The 24463-nt window shown below is 30.5% G+C and overlaps 3 protein-coding genes across 3 annotated transcripts; all 3 read left to right on the forward strand.

Moving 5' to 3' along the window:
• The first annotated feature begins 6969 nt into the window (after nucleotides 1–6969).
• On the forward strand, nucleotides 6970–8488 carry LOC114187623 (cationic peroxidase 2-like). Its single transcript, XM_028075918.2, has 3 exons — nucleotides 6970–7526; nucleotides 7624–7786; nucleotides 7914–8488. The coding sequence occupies exons 1-3, from the start codon at nucleotides 7074–7076 to the stop codon at nucleotides 8306–8308; spliced, it is 1011 nt and encodes a 336-aa protein (XP_027931719.2). The 5' UTR covers nucleotides 6970–7073; the 3' UTR covers nucleotides 8309–8488.
• Nucleotides 8489–13887: 5399 nt separating this feature from the next.
• On the forward strand, nucleotides 13888–15618 carry LOC114186549 (cationic peroxidase 2-like). Its single transcript, XM_028074484.2, has 3 exons — nucleotides 13888–14337; nucleotides 14474–14636; nucleotides 15041–15618. Exons 1-3 carry the CDS (start codon nucleotides 13942–13944, stop codon nucleotides 15457–15459), a joined length of 978 nt encoding a protein of 325 aa, XP_027930285.2. The 5' UTR covers nucleotides 13888–13941; the 3' UTR covers nucleotides 15460–15618.
• A 1772-nt stretch (nucleotides 15619–17390) lies between these two features.
• LOC114187611 (cationic peroxidase 2-like) lies at nucleotides 17391–19033 on the forward strand. The gene is made up of 3 exons (XM_028075902.2): nucleotides 17391–17883; nucleotides 17992–18154; nucleotides 18423–19033. Exons 1-3 carry the CDS (start codon nucleotides 17488–17490, stop codon nucleotides 18827–18829), a joined length of 966 nt encoding a protein of 321 aa, XP_027931703.2. The 5' UTR covers nucleotides 17391–17487; the 3' UTR covers nucleotides 18830–19033.
• The last annotated feature ends 5430 nt before the right edge of the window (nucleotides 19034–24463 follow it).

Raw genomic sequence — 24463 nt, forward strand, 5'->3', positions numbered from 1 at the left:
AAATAAATTTTTGATTTAAAATTCTTTACTCAAACGCACGGTTAAAGATCTAACATGAATTAGAGAAGATTAAAGATTTAACATGAATTGGATAGATCATGCTTAATAATTTAGATAAACTATGCTTAATAATGAAGGAAATATACATATTATTAGAGACCAAAAGTCACTACTAGAAAATCATATAGAAAAAAATGTAAGACATTGGTAATTTTATTATAAGTCATAAGATAAATTAAAAGTGATAGTTAAATATAATGAATATATAAGTTTTTAATTAGTTCAATTATATATTTAAGTAATGTTTGTGAATGTGATGCTTGTCTATTGGTTTTAGATTTATATGGAAGGTTATAGTTTTGTGAAAGTTAAACAATGAAAATACTGATCATTGAATGTGTATATAGTAAACAATTTGGGCTTTACATGAAATTGCATAGGGGTGAGCTTACTAAATAAGTGTGATACAAATAGTATTTTGATAGCACTTCTATTTTTTAAAAAAACTGACTAAATTCCCTTGATTTCCCTTTCAAAAGTTCTTGATATTTTAAAGGTTATCACACAAATGAAACCGAACTCCACGCATACACGGAAGCACATACACACAAAAGTATAATCATTTTATTATTTTAATATTTTTCTTGATGTACATAATTCATATGTCTGTTTATTTATTTTCAAATGGTATCAATGTCAAACTGGTAATTACAACAGTAACTACCATCCTATAACTAAAATCAATTAAAAAAGTGGTGGGTATAAATGGTATTATACCACCCAAAAACATCTTACAACTAATACTTCAATTATTTTTAATAATTTATATTTATGGTTCCCTTGAGAGTAAGTTATCTTTCTTTTAGATTTAAGTTGATAAGATATTAACTCAATCACATAGTAAGACTAATTAGGCATAACCCATTAATAAAACTTATTTTAAGTAGAGTATGTAATACTTCTATTAACAACTTCACTAGTTATTACTATAGCTATTTGTGTTATATCTTCTATGATTTTTTTCACAAATCTTCCTTATAGTTCATTTTTTATGTAAGTAATTTCTTGTACCTGGAAATTAAGAAAATTATGTAAACCTAACAATAAAGAATATAAAATAATCATATATGTGTTCTACATTCTAGTAGTAGTTGGATATTATAGTAGTTTAGAATTATAGTTTTGCACAGAGAATTTTAGAATTAGTAGTTAATTTGTTTTGTTTTAATTTTTCTCATTCTATTTTCATGATTTAAAACATGTTAGATTAGTTTTTTAGTATTTCTTCTATTTAGTCGATGATTCCTGACAAGTAATAAATCCTAAACTAAAACATTGTCCCTTCACATATTTTATTAATAATCAAAAGTATAATAAGACAATTTTGTTATCCCAATTGAGACTTAGTATGTTTTGGATAGTAGAGAAACCAAATTCCATGCATACATGCACAAACACACCCACGAACGTACACATAACGTGTGCATACACATTCATTTTATTATTTCAATATTTTTATTGCTTAGTATTTATTCTCTCTTGTTTTTTTCACATACCACCACCTTTCCTCCTCTCGTATCTTCCCTCCACCTTACTTGACAAAATTCAATGAAGGCTAAACCTTCAGAAACACCCTCCCCACCTTCAACCATGTCTTTTTCTTCCTCTTCTCTCATCACCGTCTTGTTGATCGTGTTAGGTATGTTTAAGCCATGAGAAGGAAGGATGTGTACAAAAACGCGTACAAATACGCACAAGAGATGTTTAGTGAAAAACAACTCAAAAAGAGTTTGTCTACTGATTTATTAGAAACTTGTCCAATATGTAGAATACAAAATTCCATGATATAAGGGGGAAAAGGGAAATAGGAAAGCCTAATATGTATCATAAAAAAACATAATATTTGACAATAATAAAAGAGAATGAAAAATATGATATCTCTATAAATTGAATTAAATCCAGAAGATATATGATATTTTTATCGATTGTATTAATAACGCTTCACACCCTCCTTAGTTAAGACCTCATCGCCGTCATTTTGCTTCTCCATCACCTTCCTGAGATAAGCCAAAACTCCTATGGTTAGGCCTTATGTTCGACAAAAAATGTCCAGGCTTCCTTGGAGAAAAGATCTCCACATGCTTCGTGCATGCAGTTTAGAGACTTGGACAAGAAGACGATAAGCTTCTTACACTCACAAGAATATCTTTCCTGGTTTTCACGTACTCTATTTGAGTCACAATTTGGTTGGTCATCCGAGGTAAACACTTTTCTTAACCAAGGTTATCTCGTTAAAGAATTAGTCTCTTTTACGTACGTTTTGGACACCAGAGAACCCAAACTCCACGCATGCATACACGAACACGTTCGCACAATCACCACTCACAAACGTACGCCCAAAGTGCACACACACACATTCATTTTATTATTTCAATACTTTTCTTGATATACATAATCCATTATGTATGTCTCTATACTTCCAAATGGTATCATTTGCAAGTTGGTAATTACAACAATAACTACCATCCTATAACTAAAATCATCTAAAAAAACGGCTGATATATATGGTATTATACCATTCAAAAAAACTCCTACAATTGATACTAAAATTATTTTTAACCATTTATATTTTGGGTTCTCTTGAGATTGAGTTATTCCTCTATTAGATTTAAGTTGATAATAGATTAATCTAATCACAGGATTAAGACTAGTTAGGCATAATCAATTAGTAAAACTTACTCTAAGTATATATTTAATACTTTTACTAACTACTTCACTAGTTCTTACTATAACTATTTGTGTCATACCTTCTATGAATTTCCCTTGTAATGCATTTTCGATGTCAGTAATTGTCTTAGTAAATAAGAAAATTAGGTTAGTCTAACAATAAAAATTTAAAAATAATCATATATGTGTTCTGCATACTAGTTGTTGGATATTATAGTAGTTTAGAACTATAGGTTTGCATAGTAAATTTTAGAATTGGTAGTTAGCTTGTTTTGTTTTGATTTTTTTAATTCTATTTTCATGATTTAAAACCTATTGGGCTAGTTTCTTTAGTCTTTTATTTTAGTCGATTCTTGAAAGGTAATAAATTCTAAACTAAAATAATGTCACTTCTCATATTTTATTAAATAATAAAAAGTGGAATAAGGTTGTTTTATTATCTTAGTAAAGATTTGGTATGTTTGGACAACAGAAAAACCAAATTCCACACACACGAACACCATACACACAAGCACTCACAAATGTACTTAAAACGTTCACACACACATTCATTTTATTATTTCAAGATTTCTCTTGATTTACATAATCCATTATATATGTCTTTATACTTTCAAATGATATCAATTCCAATAACAATAACTACCATCCTATAACTAAAATCAATTAAAAAAATTGTTGGTATAGATGGTATATTATACCACCCAAAATAATTCCTACAACTGATACTAAAATAATTTTTAAGAATTTATTTTTAGGATTCTCCTGAGATTGAGTTATCCCTCTATTAGATTTAAATTGATAAGAGATTCACCCAATCACAAGATTAAGACTAGTTAGGAATAGTCAATTAGTAAAATGTACTCTAACTAAATCTATAATACTTTTATTAACTATTTAACTAGTTATTACTATATAGTGTTATACCTTCTATGAGTTTTCTCACAAATCTCCCTTTTAATGCATTTTCAATGTCAGTAATCTCTTATACCTCGTAAATAAGAAAATTAGAAAAGTCTAACATTAAAGAATATAAAAATAATCATATGTGTTCTGCATTCTAGTAGTTAGATATTATAGTAGTTTAGAATTGTAGGTTTGCATAATAAATTTTAGAATTAGTAGTTACTTTGATTTTTTTTAATTTTTCTAATTCTATTTTCATTATTTAAAACTTGTTGATTAGCTTCTTTAGCATTTCTTTTAGTTTAGTTGTTTCCTGAAAGGTTATAAACCCTAAATCTAAAACACTCTCCCTTTATATCTTTTATTAAATAATAAAAAGTGGAAACAAACTATTTTATAATCCTAGTAGAGTCGGTATGTTTTGGACAACAGAAAAACAAACTTTACGCATGCACGCACGAACGCGCACGAACACACACGAGCACGCGCACACACTCACATTCATTTCATTATTTCAATATTTTTCTTTATATACACATGTACGTATCTGTAGTAACTATGAAATATTTGAGATTATATATTGATTTATATCTTCAACATGATATTTGAGGATATATAATCAATTATATCTCTATAATAATATGGTAAACTCTATTTTTAACTTATTTTAAATCCTTATAAATTCGAATAATTTAAATTGAAACATCCAAATTTATATTTTCAAATAAATTAATAAAAAAAAACAATATGAAAATATTGTATATTACTTATGCATTCTAAATGCCTACTGATGTCTTCAAGAGGCCTGTTTGTACATGATTGAATCCCGAAGCCTTTGACATGCAAATTAAAGTAAATATTATAAATTATACAATTTACAATAAAGAAAATATATAAATATGTAACAAGTCAATTTGTAAATTCACGTGGAATATATTATTAACTTGTCATAATTTATTTTATAAAATAGATTTAATTTGTGATATTTGTGTAAGTGTTTATTAAAGGTCCTAGTAAGATCTCTCTATGCAGTGAAGTTTGTTAAGTTTGTCTTGAATTCTTTCTTTTTCTATCTTGACCTACAAATTAAAAATATTATTAAAAATTATAAGATTTATAATAAATAAAATACATAAAAGAAATATCTAAATATTTGCAATACCAGCGTACTAGTATACTATCATCCTTACACTTTGAGCTTTCTAGGAGTTTCTTGTGTTGCTGTTTGCTGGAAAAAGGTTGGAAAACCAAGACTATTATGTGACCCTCTTTATCTAGGAATTCAGACTGAATTGCAGTTGTCAAAGATTGAGACCCATTCAAAGCAAGACTCAATTTCTGGTTTTACCTCAATCCATTTTACAGACTTTAAATTCAGTTCTGATTCTTCATTTTCAAGTCATGATTCTTCCAATAAATTTTCATTTTCTAGCTTTTTTTATACTGCAATCTATGTTTCTTGTCATTTTATACCCTTCCTTTGTAAATTTGTGCAAGTAAAAAACTCAAAACTCAAAAACCTATTTTCTAGTTTGATGTCAAACTTAGTACAAGTTACTTGTTTCATAATTTTCAGATTTTGCTTCTTCTTTTTTCTTGATTTGATTTTTGGACTCAGGGTCTTATCAAATGAGTGCAATGTCACCGACTAATCCAGTGATTCCCACTGAATTGATTGCTGCAAAATCTGAAAGTTATTGATCAATAATCTAAGATTTGGTTTGCCTTTAAAATCCAATTTTATTCTGTTTTGCAACTCATTTAGTGATTTCTGATTTCAGTACATTTTTTCATACTATTTTGACTGTTTGTAATCTGCTTTCATGATTATTATGTGTTTTGATCATTAATTTTAGGATCCTTAGTTTAATTCTTCATTTTCTCAAAAGTTAGATAATCTAATTAATTTTTCAGCTTTTTATTCTTGAGCTTGCTTTCACCTTTAATATTGCAATTCTGTGATGACATTGCAATTATATGCATTAAAGAAAGTTTGTCTGATGTATTAAATGATGTTTGAACCATCAATTATTCCAGTTCATGCATTTTATAAATTGTATTTCAATTTGCATTAGTCCTTTTGATAAACTATCTGTTTTAAACTCTCGTTAGCATCATATTAAACATACTTAGATGCTAGGATCATACATTCATGCATTAATACACATACAAACCCCATTTGCAAAATTTTGCATAAAACTAGCCTAACCAGTGATTTTGTGAATTTGTGATTTTTGGACAGTTCAGAATACCTATATTGCATGTTTCAGTGTATTATATTATTTTGACTATTATATTCTTTATTAGGTCACTTTCAGAAATATATTATTTATTCACTATTACTTATTTTATAAAATATGGATAATTAGTGATATTATGTGTTGTTGTAATTGTTCATTAATCTCCTTCTGTGATTTCTTCAAAGAAATGATTTTGTTTCGGAGTGCTTGATTCTCTAGCCTCACCTGCAAATTAGATACATAAAACAAATATATAATTTACAATAAAGAAAATCACTTCAAAATCTCTGTAATAATTAAATATAAACTAGATAGAGTGCTACTTTGGTATGATTTATATGTATTTATAGTTAAATAATATGCATGTCCGAACACATTCATTTTATTATTTCAATATTTTCTTTATATACCTAATACATTATGTATGTCTCTATAATAATGATGTGATATCATATTTTTCTTATATACATAAAATAAAAAATAAAGCAATTACTTAATAAACTAAAATTATTATTTTTCTTTTTATTTTCTTTTCGTGAAAGTGATATTTATCTAAACATTATAATAATTGATTCCAAATTAATTATGTAAAAACTTTTCCATATGACCAAGTCTCCTTACCCACGGAATTATTTTCACTTCTATGCCGGAAAAAAAAAATTAAGAAGGATTATCGTCCACAAATGTTATAATCAAGAGAATAACGCTAACATTAATTAAAAAAAATATAAATTGAACTGAAACATTTTAAAATATAATCAAACTTTGAAAACATCTTGTTTAAATTTGTGTATACTTCAATCTAATTCAAATAGTTTTGTTTAGAAATAATTCACTTCTGTTTTCAGTTCATTGCCGTTTCTTAAACCCAGAGCTCCTTCAGCCTCATACACACCATGAAGGTGTTCTCACTTCTGTTTTTCAGTTCATTGCCGTATATTAAAAGAGCCTTTTATTAATAATATATTACGCAAATTAAAAAATTCTAAATAAGCATATTTTTAATATTTGAATAAAAATTGCATATAAATTGTTCAATCAGGGCGTAATACAAAGGGTTTACCTATTCTAAACCATGCAAGTACGAGACTTGTTCAATATTTGTAGTACAGTAGAGGATGGCAATTAATATGTATTAGTTAGGTTTTACTTACTCATGCTCCCAATAATGACTCCCAAAGACACGAAAATCCCCATAAATACATGCATAAACTCTTCACACTCTCAATCCACAATATAATGAAAATGGAGGGTGGTAATAATTTGTGGAAGAAAGAGCTGCTTCTAAAGCTTGTTTTGGTTGCTATGGGAGTTGTGAACACAGTGCATGGGCATGGGACGCGTGTAGGGTTCTATTCCAGAACATGTCCAGGTGTTGAATCCATTGTTACCTCCACAGTTGAGTCCCACGTTAGGTCTGATCCTACTTTGGCTGCTTCGATACTTAGGCTGCACTTCCATGATTGCTTTGTCCGAGGTTGTGATGCTTCTGTTCTTATTGCTGGCTCTGCTACCGAGAGAACAGCACCGCCAAACGTGAATCTCAGAGGATACGAGGTTATTGACGATGCAAAAGACAAGCTCGAAGCTCTCTGTCCTGGTGTTGTGTCCTGCGCTGATATCCTTGCTCTTGCTGCTCGTGATTCTGTTGTTCTGGTAAAATTTAAATTAAACAAACCCTCCTTTTATAGTTTGAATCATTTTTTCAAAGAAGCCTCTATAAAAAAAAACTCAAGATATTGGTTGCATGCAGAGTGGTGGAAGAAGTTGGAAAGTGCCAACAGGACGCAAAGATGGAAGGGTTTCAATCGGCAGCGAAACCAGCAGTTTGCCTGGTCCTAACGACACTGTCTCAGTGCAGAAGAGGAAGTTTCGTGATAAGGGTCTCAACACCATAGACCTCGTCGTTCTCGCTGGTACTTTTCTTTCATTCATCAAATTTACTTCCTATCGCTTTCTTCTACCTTCAAATCAATCCTTATCTTTATTACGTCACCACCAACACTAAACATCGTTTTTGTTGTTTGTGGAATCGTATCGTAGGTGGCCATACAATAGGCACAAGCGCTTGCCAATTTTTTGCAGACAGAATATACAACCCTAATGGCTCCACTGATCCTTCCATCGACCCTTCATTTGTTCCGTTTCTGCGACAGATTTGCCCACAAAACCAACCAACGAAACGAGTGGCACTAGACACTCATAGCCAATTCAAATTCGACACTTCCTACTTTGCTAACCTAAAGAGAGGCCGTGGAGTTCTCCGTTCCGATCAAGCGCTCTGGACTGATCCTTCCACCAGACCCTTTGTTCAGAAATACTTAGCCACCGCTCCTTTCAACTACCAATTCGGCAACTCTATGGTTAAGATGGGTAACATTGGTGTCAAACAGGGTGATGAGGGTGAAATTCGCAACAAATGTTCTGCTATAAATTAATGATTATTGTTCTCTACTTCCTTGGACTAGCTTTTCATGTGTGTCTGTTACTGCATACTGTTATGGGGGTTCTGAGATCAAACTTCACTGCACCTCCTTAATTTCTTTCATATGTATACTACCACTATAAAGCTTTGCTTTATCAGTGGATGAATAAAGCAATACAAATATTACATACAATAAAAAGTATTTTAAAAAAAAATATGTCTTTTATTACATCATGTGATATTCGAATAATCAATTTTAATTATCTCAAATGTGTTGGAAAATTCAAAAACATATATATTCGAATAATCAATTTTAAGAGATATATAGTTATCTCAAATGCGTTGGAAAATTCCAAAAACATGTATATTTAATGCCAAATCCCAATCACTAAATGTGTGTTTGATTTTTGTTTTAACACCATGGCATAACAATTCACCAAATCCTTTCCTTTGGAGTTCTTCACACTTGTGACTTTGTTTCCCTAAGAATTAGGGAAACTAAATTAGGAGGAACCCAACATAAGTTGAAAATTTTCTTACTTATTGACAGAACATATTTAAAAAAAAAGTATTTAATTTTATAACTGTAAATGCATAAACAAATGCTGCATTTGAATAAGTTAAGCTTTTAAATATAAATTTTCTATTCCTGTAGGTAGAGTTGTCAAAACGGATAGTCCGACCCGACCCGGCTCGATCCACTACAGGTTGATAATTTAGTGAGCCAACCTAACCCGACTCACCTTTTAGCGAGCCAAAAAAATTTGAATCCAGCCTGAACCACCACAGGTTGGCAGGTTAAACGGATTGGCTCACGGGTTCACTTAATTAAAAAAAATACAAATTTTTTTATTTTATTTTAAGTCAAAACTAAATTATAATTCTAATTAAAATGTAAATAAACTTTAATACAATCCAAATACAAAGCAAAATAGAAAAAATACAAATTATTTATGTGTTGGTTAAAAAAAAACTAACATGACCCAAATGTAAAGCCCAACTTAATAAAAAATACTTGTGTAACCCTTTTATCTACGGGTTGGTGAGTCAACTCGGCTCAACAAGGGTTTAACCCGGATGAGCCGGTTCTAAATAAGCCAGGTCAAAAATCAACCCGTATTTAAATTTGTAAAAAAATTTTAACCTAACCCGACCCGAACCCGTGGTGAGCTAGGTTGGCTCGCGAGTTCCAACCCATTTTGACAGTTCTACCTATAGGAAAGATCAGATGTTAAATATGATTTTTTTTTTCAACTAATTAATTAAATTTCTTTTTTTTTCTTTTTTTATTCATAAGTGAAGCATGACATTAAAATATTAATCAGTGATTTGAAATTATGGAACGGAGACCCTTAGTTTAACAGGTCGTTGCCTTAACACATCAATCATTTAAGGCGTAGAAGAAAATTAGGCCCAAAAAATTTATTTGCTGCTAGATAAATGACAGGGATGTGATTAGAAATTCAAAATTATATATATATATATATATATATATATATATATATATATATATATATATATATATAAATATAACTGGAATACAAAGCTAGTTTTTCATTTGTTTAATTCCAAAAATTAAAAAACAAATTTGTATACTTTTTTTAAAAAGTATGTGTATAATAAATCTAAGGAATTTTTGTAGTTTTGGTGATTAACATTAGTGTTGCTATCAATGACGTTGGTGTATTTTTTTTTTAAATTGAAAAAATCGTAACAACAATATCTTATTACAAACACATTTATTAGACACTTCATTACATGCACTATATCTCAATAATAAATATGTAGTTAATTTGAAAAAAAAACTTTTCAAAGTTTAAATTTATGTTAATTTCAATTTTATTGAACTCAAGATCGAACATGTATTAAAATTACTTAATTATAATTATGGTTTCGAAAATCGGATTTGCTGGATGGATTTATTGGTCAAACCTGAAATCAAGAAAGTATTTGATCTTAACCTCCTCAATCATAGAGAGAAACCGAATTCTATGCACGCATGCATGAATACGCATACACTCACTGACATAGACATACACATGCACATACAAATTCGTTTTATTATTTAAATATTTTTTTATTTATATACATAATGTCTCCGTATTTTTAAATAGTATTAACGTCAAACTAGTAATTAGAACAATAACTACCATCCTATAATTAAAGTCAACTACAAAGACAATTGGTATAAATATTATACCACACAAAAAAAAATTCCTGACAACTGATATTAAAATTATTTTTAATAATTTATATTTTTGATTCTTTTAAGATTAAGTAATTCCTCCATTATATTTAAGTTGATAAGAGAATAACTCAATCACATGAGTAATAAGACTAGTTTGTATAATTAATTAGTTGAACACATCTATAATAAGACTGTTATTTCTGTTATGTCTTGTATGAGTTTTTTCACAAATCTCTCTTCTCTTATAAATAAGAAAATTAGATAAGTGTAATAATAAAGAATATAAAAATAATTATATATGTGTTATGTATTTTAATGGCTAGATATTATAGTAGTTTAGAATTATAGGTTTCCATACTAAATTTTAGAATTAGAAGTTAACTATTTGTTTTGATTTTTTTGTTTCTCTTTCATGATTTAAACATTTTTTAAACATTTCTTTTATTTTAGTCGATTCCCAAAACATAATAAATCATAAACTAAAACAATACTTCATATATTTTATTAAATAATAAAAAGTAGAAACGGGTCATTTTGATAAAAAAAACTTCACACATGCATGTACAAAAACATGCACAAATAAGCACATACATTGACACACATAGGCACAACGTGCACACAATATTTGCAATTCAATTAGTGATTTCTAATTTTAGTACATATTTCATGCTATTTTTATTTTTATTGTTTCTAATATGCTTTCATGATTCTTGACGTATTTTGATCGTTAATTTTAGGATCGGTAGTTTAATTTTTCATATCTCATTGGGTAATGTAGTTAATTTTTCCACTTTTTGTTCTTAAGGTTGCTTTCACCATTAATTTTTGCAATTTTGTGATTACATTGTAGTTATATGCATTAAAGAAAGTTTGTTTAGTGTATTGAATCATGTTTGAACCATCAATTATCTCAATTCATGTATTTTATAAATTTTGACACATAGATTTTAAGTTTTTCTAATCTAGCTTGAATTAACGTTTTCAATCTGCATTAGTCCTTTTAATGCCAATTCCTAATCACTAAATGTGTGTTAGATTGTTGCTTTAACACCATGGCAATGCACCAAATCCTTTGGAGTTCTTCACACTTGCCACTTTGTTTCCCTAAGAATTAGGGAAATCAAATTAGGAGCAACCCAAACATAATTTGAAAATTTTCTTACTTATTGACAGAACATATTTAAACTAAACAAAGTATTGAATGTTATAACGGTAAATGCATAAACAAAGGCTGCATTTGAGTAAGTTAAGCCATTTAAATATTATTTTCTTATTCCTGTATGAAAGCTCAGATGTTATATATGATTTCTTTTTCAACTAATTAATTAAAAAAAAAATTCTTCTTTTATTCATAAGTGAAGCTTCAGATTAAAATATTAGTCAGTGATTTTAAATTATGGAACGGAGACCCTTAGTTTAACAGGTCGTTGCCTTAACCATCAATCATTTAAGGCGTAGAAGAAAATTAGGCACAAAAAATTTATTTGCGGCTAGATAAATGACAGTGACCTGATTAGATTTTCAAAATTTTATATATATATATATATATATATATATATATATATATATATATGTATATATATAACATTGATCTTAATATTATATACATGAATTATTTGTTATTATTTTTTAATTCAAAATTTTATAAGACAATAAAATTATATAATATTTAATTTTATTTTTTTTATGTAATGTAAAACTTGGACTCAGTATTATATTATTTCTAACACTTTTCAAAATTTTCATCATTGTCACAGAATGGATTCTTAAATATTACTATCCAAACACAATATTATATTTTTTTTAGATATTTACGTGTAGTTGTATTTTCCCACTGGAACAGGACACTACAGGACACTGTGCCCCTATAATTCTTTAGAAAATGTTTTCATTAAAATGTGTTTCATTACTGATACTTATAAAAAAAATGAAATAAATATAATACTCCTGTCATAGGCGTGAATTAAGGATTAATTTTTAAGACGTTGACGTGTCACACACATATATATAAAATGGATATACTTAACTTAGTATTTGTCAAACAGGACCCACCTGTTACCCCTGCCTAACTACTTATTTAATAATTACAGGAAAAATATCAGAAGTCGTGGGTTCATACATGCAATTTAACTTCACGTGCATGTTATGCGTGTAATCATGAATATGAACATATACTAGGGTACAATTATTTCCACAATTATTGTCATGCTTCATATAATAATATCAAAATGTTAGTGGTTTCACTTCTTTTTTCTTTTTTCTTTTTTCGGGATTCCTTGTTTTAGTATACTTTATATATATATTTTTTAAAATGTAACTGTTGAAATGTTCACGTTCTTTCATTTTAAAAATATAAGAAATATCAGTTGGATCCATTAATATAGAAATATATTATTATATTCAAAATGTTTGATACTATATCATAAACGTACTATTAATGTCATTATATTTATAATTAATCAATCATTTGTCTTAGGATTTACCTTTGACATTCACTTTATATCCAACTAATGACTCAAAAATCAAACCAATCACTTAAAGAAACATAACTCTCTCAACACTTTTCTTCTTCTCCTTCACAATATTCAACTATGGAATGTTATTTAAAGATGAAAGAAAGTCCTCAATAGTTAAATCAATAGAAACTTGTCATAATAAACTTATTTAAATTCCGCATCTAATTCGAACCAAAAGAAAATCCAAAATCTTCCACTCAAAGCAATAAGTTCAGAATTAAATTTAGAATTTTAATTTCACGTGTCAATTGTATAAACATAACATTTGTGTTTGATTGAATAAACTTTACTTAAAAGAACCAAATTAAAATCCCAAATTAGGAATCGTGTCATCTTTTTGAAAGACCACGTTCCAACTGAATCAAACTATTACAAACTTTCTTGTTTTTTAACATTTAACGCAATTAATAATATTCGGTGATTGTGTACTAACTAATCCACGCACTAATTGATCATGATAACGAGATGTGTGGAGGAAAACATAAAAATGTGATTATAATTTAAATTTTAAAAATAGAAAAGAAAGTGCGTGGTGAGCTAAAACAAGGTGGAGAAGTTCTTTGCTACTGTTCGTGCCAGCTTCCATTTTCGTCGCATACGAAGGTGACAAGGCAAAAGCAATAAGAAAGATTCCACTTGCAAGAAGTGCTGTAACAAAAAGTAAACAATGTTTGACAAAATGCACTCTCACGCGGAATGAATCTTTTTGCATTATCACTGTATCACACTAGGCCATGCCCTCATAATATAACCTCTCTTCGCCACATCATTTCAATATTATACACGTCAACTTTCTTTACAAAGCCGACTTTGCTTACTCACTTTCCAAAGGTTGACCAAACCACACCCCTATAAAACACCTCTTACTCTCTCATTCTTTTCCACATTATTACCTCTTACTTCACTTTAAGTGCTGCATTTGCATTTGCAACACTTTTAAAAATGGAGGCACGTAGTTTCTTCTCTCTACTGTTTCTTTTCTTTGCTTTAGGTTTTGTAAACTCAGTGCATGGGCAAGGGACACGTCAAGGGTTTTATTCTAGTTCGTGTCCTCGTGCCGAGTCCATTGTTAAGTCCACAGTTCAATCCCACGTTAAGTCTGATCCTACTCTGGCTGCTGGGTTGCTTCGGATGCACTTCCACGATTGCTTTGTGCAAGGTTGTGACGGTTCTGTTCTCATTTCCGGTGCTAACACCGAGAAAACAGCCATTGCAAACCTTGGTTTACGAGGATTTGAGGTTGTTGATGATGCAAAGACACAGCTCGAGGCTGCATGCCCCGGTGTCGTGTCTTGTGCTGATATCCTTGCACTTGCTGCTCGTGATTCCGTTGTTCTGGTAATCAATTAACTCAAACTCTATGCACTATAAATAATTAATATTAACACCATGGTTTATATCTTAATCAATCTGCAAGTTGGTGAGAGTATATTTTATTTGTTTATAATTAAAATTTGGCATTTTTGCATGGCAGAGTGGTGGACTGAGCTATCAGGTTCCTACGGGACGCAGAGATGGACGCATATCACAGGCTTCTGATGTGAGTAACTTGCCAGCTCCTTTTGACTCTGTTGATGTTCAGAAACAAAAGTTCACAGCAAAGGGACTCAACACTCAAGACCTTGTCACCCTTCTTGGTAATCACCCTTTAGCATATATTATATAGCATGTTTTCACACTTCAAGTCAATGAATGAATATAACAGTATCACGGTTGCTTTGTGATAGCTCAGTTTTTAGAATAAGCATAGTTTATAGTTGGACTCTTGAACCCATTTTTTTACACTTTCGTATCTGATACCCCCATTAGAGTAACATCTTTTTCTGTCTTTTCTTTCATCATTATCAAGTGATTTGACATTGTTTTATATCGTTTTTGAAAAACGAAAACTAAACTATATATACTTTCCAATTGATATAAAAAACAAGGTGCAATAGGAAGTTCCGTGGAAAAATCGAATACTCAAATGAACTTGGTGTAACTATACCTTTCATATATGAAAAAATAATTATGTTAACTATTTATTTTGGTGAATATACAGGTGCACATACCATTGGAACTACAGCTTGTCAGTTTTTCAGTAACAGATTATACAACTTCACTGCAAACGGTCCTGATTCTTCCATCGACCCTTCATTTCTTCCCCAACTACAATCGTTATGCCCCCAAAATGGCGACGGTTCAAACCGCGTTGCCCTAGACACGGGTAGTCAAAGAGTATTTGATTTATCTTACTATAATAATTTGAGGAGAGGACGTGGAATTCTGCAGTCTGATCAAGCGCTCTGGAACGATGATTCCACACAGAAAATTGTGCAGGGGTACTTGGGCTTAATAAGAGGCTTGCTTGGACTGAAATTCAACGTGGAATTTGGAAATTCTATGGTGAAGATGGGCAACATTGAGTTGAAAACTGGCACCGATGGTGAAATTCGCAAGATTTGTTCTGCCATCAACTAGCCACTTCAAACAATTAATATATTGCTTGAAAAGCTGGTTTTCTTTGTCTCTGTTATTGGTATATGCAAGTCAAGTGTATCATTTACCAAAATGTTTCCATCTTGGAAGTGTAAAATTTACAGCAAATTGATGTGATACAATAAATATAGTCTTTTTAAATTATTTCTTTTAAATCTCTTAAATAGAAATAACATCCAGTAAAACTGGTCAAATTAATTTTTTCGTACAAAAAATTAGTTATAATTAAAGCCAATATAGATTCTGCGTGTCAATAAAAAGTGACAGAAGTTTAGTTAAATTTAAAATAACTGTAATCTCAAGTGATTTGCCAATAAATTAATGTTAAAACAACTTCACTTCCTATGTTGAGAGCTTAAAATATTACTATCCAAATTAACGATAAATTTTTTAAATGTTTTTCTTCGATAATATTTAGATAATTTTAATTAAAAAATAATTTCAATATATTTTGGCAGCTAACATTCTACGTAGATATATTTCGGGTTCTATCCGTAAGTTAACTATTGTGTGTAATCATTGATGTTACATTATGTTGGATGAGCCAAATCTAATAACTATGGCAGTTTCTGTCTATAAATTTGTCTACAAGAAAATGAAAGGTAATATGTATTATTTAAACCTACATAATTGCACGATGTCCGTAGTTTTCTTTTCTGAGTGTTCTGAAACATTTGCATTAATTATAAACAACATTATAGAATACGAAATTTCTATATTGGTGAACCCAAAGTTGTCTCAGCTGATTGAAAATAAGGAACGAAAACAGACAATTGCTGGAAGTTTCAATCTTACACAATGTCATATGTACATGATGTTGTGGGAATGGAATATTAACTATTCATAATTGGCATCGTCATTTTAAAAGAGAGATAGCATGATGTTGACTTTTTTAGTAAACTTATATATGAAGACGAAAACCATTTTATTCCATTAATTACATGTAAAAAAGAAGAATCAATCCTTTGATACACTTCTTACAAAACATGTACCAAAATAGTGATAGGGACCAATCACTGCATCCTGTTTGTAAGTAATATAGAATTCTGAATCTTGATCCCACATACAACAAATAGTTTACAAATTGGAAAGAATATTATGTTAATCACTAAACATTCGAACCACTACGTAGCTGTTGATTAAATTTTGTTAATTACGAATAGAACAAAAGGAAAAGAAATGTCTGTATGAATTTGAGTTATTGGTTAATAGGCCTTGCTTTAACATTACATATGTCAAATCAATAAAATTTTTTTATTTATTTTATCAATAAAAAATTTCATAGGGAAACCAAATCGTTCCTTCTCATTCTACCAACTCTTGATAACAAAAGTTAAAGTCAACCTTTAGTTAAATTAGTGAATTGCATTTGGATTAGATATGACCACATTCATATTTTTCATCATTCATCAAACTTTTATCATTGATTTGAAATTTGAATTATTTACCGTAGAAAATTATTCAATATGTTGAATATTGTAAAAGAAAATTTTAATGGATGTGGATAAAGGTGGATTTCACGTAAAGAATACGACTCTTGTAGTGTGGTTCCATGAACCAACGTGTGATTTTTGTGAAGTTTAGCTTTTGCTTTTGACATTTAGAGGTTTGAGTTTTTCATCAGAGATTCCACCTTTTTGCAAGTGGTGGTCGCACTGATCATTATGGGAAAAAGCATACAAATAAGCTTTGACTTAATATATTCTCACACCAACGCGCTATCGTTTGTACTTTTCCATTGCACAACACAAAACTAAACAAAAACAAAACCCGTGACATGCAGTTTCTACTAGCCGGCTTTGCTTACTCTTTATCCAATCTTTGACTTTTTCGTTTATATCTTCGAAAGTTGACTACACACTCCTATAAATACCTATATATACACCTCTTCCTCATCACATTGCATTCAACACAATCATACACTACTCTCTCATTCACTACCCTAAACAAATATCATCTATTTCATTTCTCATTGAGTGGTGCACCTGCAACACTTTTCTCGACATAATAATGGAGGGACGGAGTTTGTGCTCACTAATGTTTCTTTTGCTTGCTTTGGCCACTCTGAACGTTGTGCATGGCCAAGGGACGCGTGTAGGGTTCTATGCTAGAACATGTCCTCGCGCTGAGTCCATTGTTAGGTCCACAGTTCAATCCCACGTGAGGTCTGATCCTACTCTGGCTGCTGGGCTGCTTCGGATGCACTTTCACGATTGTTTTGTTCAAGGTTGTGACGGTTCTGTTCTCATTGCTGGTGCTGGCACTGAGAGAACAGCATTTGCAAACCTTGGTGTAAGAGGATACGAGGTTATTGATGATGCCAAAACACAGCTAGAGGCTGCATGCCCCGGTGTTGTGTCTTGTGCTGATATCCTTGCTCTTGCTGCTCGTGATTCTGTATTTCTGGTAATTAACTCAAAACTAATTAACATTAACATCGTAATGTATATTCTTTAGTTAAATGATTTGTCAAGTTGAGTTAATTATTTTTATTTTTATTTTTTTGCATGGCAGAGTGGTGGATTGAGTTGGCAAGTGCCTACTGGACGCAGAGATGGACGCATATCACAGGCTTCTGATGTGAGTAACTTGCCTGCTCCTTTTGACTCTGTTGATGTTCAGAAACAAAAGTTCACAGCAAAGGGACTCAACACACAAGACCTCGTCACCCTTGTTGGTAATTACACTTATGACTTTGTTTACCTACACACACTTGATCATCATTAGAACAAACATATACAACTTTGAATTGTGTTGTCGACCTTTTGATGTCACTTTTCTTGTACCTTATTTGACTCTTATCAAATCTTCTCTCACTGTCTAGTGATTTTGACATTTTTCTATAGGTTGTCTTTAAAAAACCAATGTCTCAATGGCTGCATATATAAAAAAGTCTATAAAATTTACTTTAACTTGACAAACATAACGAGTTTTTGTATATTTAGGTGGTCATACGATTGGTACTACAGCTTGCCAGTTCTTCAGCAACAGATTGTACAACTTCACTGCAAATGGTGCTGACTCTTCAATCAACCCTTTATTTCTTCCTCAGCTAAGAACATTGTGCCCGCAAAACGGTGGTGATTCAAACCGAGTAGCTCTTGATACCGGTAGTGAAAACAGATTTGACACATCATTCTTTGGCAATTTGAGAAATGGGCGTGGAATTCTGCAGTCTGATCAAGCGCTTTGGAACGATCCTTCCACCAAGTTATTTGTACAGGGTTACTTGGCCTCCAAACCCTCGCTTTTCAATGTGGAATTTGCAAAAGCTATGGTGAAGATGAGCAACATTGAGTTGAAGACTGGAACCAATGGTGAAATTCGCAAGATATGTTCTGCCTTTAACTAGCTAACTACCATGGTTTAGAAAAGTGTACGATACGCATTTGTGGTCCGGTTTTTCTTTTTTTTCCAAATTGTAAAAGTTACAGAACTAATGTTGTAGGCCTTTTTTTTTTCTATTTGTGTTTGTGTAACTGTAGTTCTCATGTTGGTTGAGCAATTAACATGCACTCCTTGAATTTTATGAAAATTGATACGATAAGTGTGGTAACTATAGTGGCTTGTACTTTGTCTACATTAAAATGAAAGCAAACAGCATACAAGGAATGGAGGAAGAAGAAATCTGTGAGGTGCAGTGAGACTAATGAGATAGTGATTAAGATGAGAATAATAGGATTTTTATTTAGTTAAAGTCAAAGGTTATTTTTGGGATTTGGAAAATTTTGGGAGTACGCGAAGAAAAATGTGGGAGTGCATAAAGAAACCCAAAATACCGTGTAAATCAAATAAATAAGCCCATTCACAGGCAAAAAAACCATTAAAAAATAATAATCAAATCATGCCTTGATTAAATGAAAGCATGTAGTAATCACATCACTTTCGGAACTCATTCTGACGTATAATACCTACCAACCTGTTTTGTATGGTGTTTGAAGGTTTAAAACAGTTATGGTCAGTTATTGTATTTGCCATGCATTTGACTTATTCTATTTGTAAATGTAAGCGAATAAAATTACTATTTTTTACTGTACACGACATTTAAATTTTATTTATTTATTTATTTATTACGTAAAATCTGTTTTGTTTTGTCTAAAATATTTTTGTTAAATAACTACAAACAAATTGACCATATAACCTTGAAAAAATATTTATTAATTAAAGTAATTTGTCAAACATAACTATAAATATTAACAACTTGTCCATTTTGTTATTGATACATATTGTTTATGGCTTGGACCAACACAGTTGAGATTCTGAACCTTTGTAAAGTATTATTGGGAAATTTATAATGTTATTTGATCAATTAGTTCATTGTTAATTATCTAAAGTGAATAGAGAGACAAGAAGAGGTCTTGAGAGAAGGGAAAAACATGTATGCCCAGAAGTTCAAAAGATTATGAACTAGTTCTCCTTGGGCAGCATCAATGGCCGAAGAATCATCTCGCAGAAGCACCAAACGTTCCTTTGTGGAAGAAGATGACCAATTAAGCAAAAAACCACGGTAATTTCTTTCCCCTTTGTTTCGCAAAAAACCCTAATTTAGTTTCATTGTTATTGAAATAATTGCAGCAATCGGTAGACTTGATTATCCTGACTAGGTTATTATACATTGAATTCTGTGTTATTTTGATTTGGGGATTTACTGTCATGTTGGTCACCTCCTGTCTAGTTCAAATATCTTTTAAATCATAGTTTAAATTAAATTCACTGTGCTTGTATATGAATACTATCACAAGTGTGGTAACTATAGTGGGTTATGTACATGCACGTTCATTATTGATTGATATTGAAGAACACTCGTTCACCAAAAAACATGTATGATGTGGATAAGATGCAGAATCAATACACAAGTTGTCCATGGTTATAATTTTGATGTGTTCTTGGTTAGGCAATGAATAGAGGTTGTTGAATAGACAATTATTTAGTAACGAAGCCAACGTTATGGATGAAAATAGACAACTGATTAGAGTTTTCAATCAATGCAGTGCCATTCTGATGATAGTTATTTTCAAAGAGAGAGAAACATAATGTTGACTTTTGTTTGACCTAAAAAAATCATTTACTCATGGATGATTTTTTTTAGCAGAAATATTATATGTATGTATTGATCATATTCATTCACTAACTGTTTGAAATATTTGCTAATATTTATACTTATTACACTAAAAACCAAATAAAAATAATATGATTAATATATAACGATATATATATAGATATATCATCGTTATTCCAATTTTATCCTTAATTATTACTTTAAAAACTAATTGTTTTATAAATAGTTTACTTTTAACCGTTAGCTAAAACCCTCTTTTATCTTCAATAGTTGTTTTAAAAATTTCTATTATGTACATATTTTATTTTTCTAATCTTACGTTTAACAACTATTTTTAAAATTTATTATATATTCTTTATTAAACTAAACCGAACCAAATCGAATTGAACTGAACTGAACCGGACCAGAGCGAACCGAACCGAACCAAACTGAATCGGATCAGACCGAACCGAACCGCACTAAATCGAACCAAATCACACTGAACCAAAATGAACCAGACCATACCGGACCGAACCGAACCAAATTGAACCGAAATGACCGGATCAGACCAAACCAAAATGAACCAAACCAGACCGAACCGGAATGAACCGAACCAGACTAAATTAAATTGCACTGAACCAGACTGCACTAAATCAAACCAGACCAAACCGAACTGAATCGAACCGGACCGAACCAAATCAAACTGAACCGAACCAAACCAAACTGAACTTAAATACTCTTCAGTTGTGCAGAATTTAAAACACCTCCAAAAAAGAGGAGAAAAATTAAAGGAAAATTTTACACTTTCATAATTAATTAATATAGAGCAAAAGTATAGTCACTTTGTAATGTGTACAAAAAATGTCATACCCAAAAGTTTTTTCAACACCAACCCCATAGGTCCCTCTTAAACAACTGAAACATAATGTTTTTCCTAGATTAAATATAGCAAGTGTGTAAACAATAACATAAAAAACTGTATATTTAAAAAAAAAAATTCAAAGGATAAGCTTGAATTAGTTTGTATTCACCTTTCACACAAATAACTATTTTGTCAAAGTGGAGAATATAGAGTTTCGAAATTTGTAAGAGCCTAAATATTTTAGAAAAATATTATAAGATGATGAAAAAAAGAAAGTCAAATGGGAGTAGTGAAGCATTGAGTATAAAAAAAATGAAAAGAATTCAAAAGACATATAAGAGAAAGATAAAATGTTAGTTAGGATTAAGGTTCAAAAAAGTACATATACGTGGAGTGGGATATGAGATGTTAGAATTGCAGTGATGGTGGTAAGGAGGGACGACGAGAGCAAGGCGACATGGCCTTATCTAGTAGTGACGGAGATGAGAAGTTCACGATCATTGTCTCAATGGTGGTGATTGAATTAAAAAATGAGTGTGCGCAGTGTTTAGGATAAGAGAAAGAAATATGAGAAAATAAAATACATAATTCAATTAGTGAGTAGTTAACCGGTAGAAGTTCAGTTTTTTAAAAATAAATGTTAAAATAATATTGTTTAATTTATATTAATTTTTTTACTTTAATATTTAATTTTTATTAAAATAGTTTTTTTTTACTTTCATATAATACAGATAATTATAGTTAAGTTTGTTAGATTGATTTTGTTCATCTATCAGAATATATAAAAAGGATACCCTCCTTTGTGTCCATATTTTGTTATTCCAATTTTACCCTTAATTATTATTTTAAAAACTAATTATTTTATAAATAGTTTACTTTAAACCGTTAGTCAAAAACCTCTTTTGTCTTCAATAATTGTTTTAAAAACCCATCTTAGGTACATATTTTATTTTTCTAATTTTACAATTAATAACTATTTTAAAAAATCATTATATATTCTTTATTAAACTGAATCGACCCGAATCGAATTGAACTGAACCAAATCAGACCAGACTTAAGTGAACCAAACTGAATCGGATCGAACCGCACTGAACTGAATTGAACGACATTAAACCGAACCGCACTGAACCAAAACAAATCGGACCAGACCAAATTGAACCGAATCGAGCCGAAACAAATCGGACCAGACCAAATCGAAACGAACCGGACCGGACTGAATCAAATTGCACTAAACCAGACTGCATTAAACCGAACCGGATAGACCAGACTGAACCGAACCGAACTGAACCAAACCAAGCTGAACTGAACTAAACCAAACTGAACTTAAATATTCTTTAGTTCTGCTGAATTTTAAAACACCTCCAAAAAAAGAGCAAAAGGAGAGTCGCTTTGTAATGTCCGCAAAAAATGTCATACCCAAAAGTTTCTTCAGAACCAACACCACAATCGTAAGGTCCCTTTTAAACAATTGAAACATAATGTTTTTCTCCAAATTGAATATAGCAAGTGTATAAACAATAACATAAACAAACTGTATATTTTCAATAAAAAAAATCCAAAGGATAAGCTTGAATTGGTTTGTATTCACCTTTCACACAAATAACTATTTTGTCAAAGTGGAGATTATAGAGTTTCGAAATTTGTAAAAGCCTAAGTATTTAAGAAAAATATTATAAGACGATGAAAAAAAAATGTGAAATGGGAATAATGAAGCACTGGGTATAAAAAAAATGAGAATAATGCAAAAGCCATATAAGAGAAAGATAAAATGTTAGTTAGGATTAAAGTTCAAAAAAAGACATATCAGTGGGGTGGGATGTGGGATGTTAGAATTGTAGTGAAGGTGGTAAGGTGGAACGACGGGAGCAAGACGACATGGCCTTATATAGTAGTGACAGAGATGATAAGCTCATGATTATTGTCTCAATGGTGGTGATTGAATTAAAAAAAGGAGTGTGCGCGGTGTTTAGGACAAGAGGCCATTGAAGAAAAATGAGAAAATAAAATACATAATTCAATTAGTGAGCCGTTAACCGGTAGAGGTTCAGTTTTTTTAAAATAAACATTAAAACAATACTGTTTAATTTTTATTAATTTTTTTTACTTTAATATTTAATTTTTATTAAAAATAGTTTTTTTTTTTAACTTTCATATAATACAAATAATTATAGTTAAGTTTAGCTAGATTAATTTTGTTCATCTATAACAATATATAAAGAGAATACCCTCTTTTGTGTCCATATTTTCTTATTCCAATTTTACCCTTAATTATTATTTTAAAAACTAATTAGATTATAAATAGTTTACTTTTAACTGTTAGTCTAAAACTTTATTTTGTCTTCAATAGTTGTTTTAAAAACCTCTCTTATGTACATATTTTATTTTTCTAATTTTACATTTAACAACTATTTTAAAAATTCATTATATATTCTTTATTAAACTGATCGAACCGAACCGAATCAAATTGAACTAAACCAAACCGGACCATACCTAACTGAACCGGATTGGACCGAACCGAACTGAACTGAATTGAACCGCACTAAACGAATCGCACTGAACCAAAACAGACCGAACCAAACCAAACTGAACTGAACCGAAACGAACCGAACCAGATCGAACCAAACCAAACTGAACCAAAATGAACCAAACCAAACTGAACCAAACTGAATCGCACTGAACCGAAACGAACTATACTAGACCAAATTGAATTGAGCCGAAGCGAACCTCACTAAACTAAATTGAAATAAACCAGACCGGATTGAATCTATTTGCACTGAATCGGATCGTACTAAACCGAACCAGACCAGACTGGATCGAACCAAACAAAACCAAAATGAACCGAACCGAACCAAACTGAACTTAAATACTCTTTGGTTGTGCTGAATTTTAAAACACCTCCAAAAAAAGAGGAGAAAATTTAAAGGAAAAAACACCACAATTATTTACACTTTCATAAGGTCCATCTTAAACAATTGAAACATAATGTTTTCCCCTAAATTAAATATAGCAAATGTATAAATAATAACATAAACAAATTTTATATTTTCAATAAAAAAAATCCAAAAGACAAGCTTGAATTGGTTTAT

The sequence above is a fragment of the Vigna unguiculata genome, chromosome 6 (genome assembly GCF_037176805.1).
Source record: "Vigna unguiculata cultivar grain cowpea cultivar isolate G323 ecotype 2 chromosome 6, ASM3717680v1, whole genome shotgun sequence".
Lineage (NCBI taxonomy): Eukaryota > Viridiplantae > Streptophyta > Magnoliopsida > Fabales > Fabaceae > Vigna > Vigna unguiculata.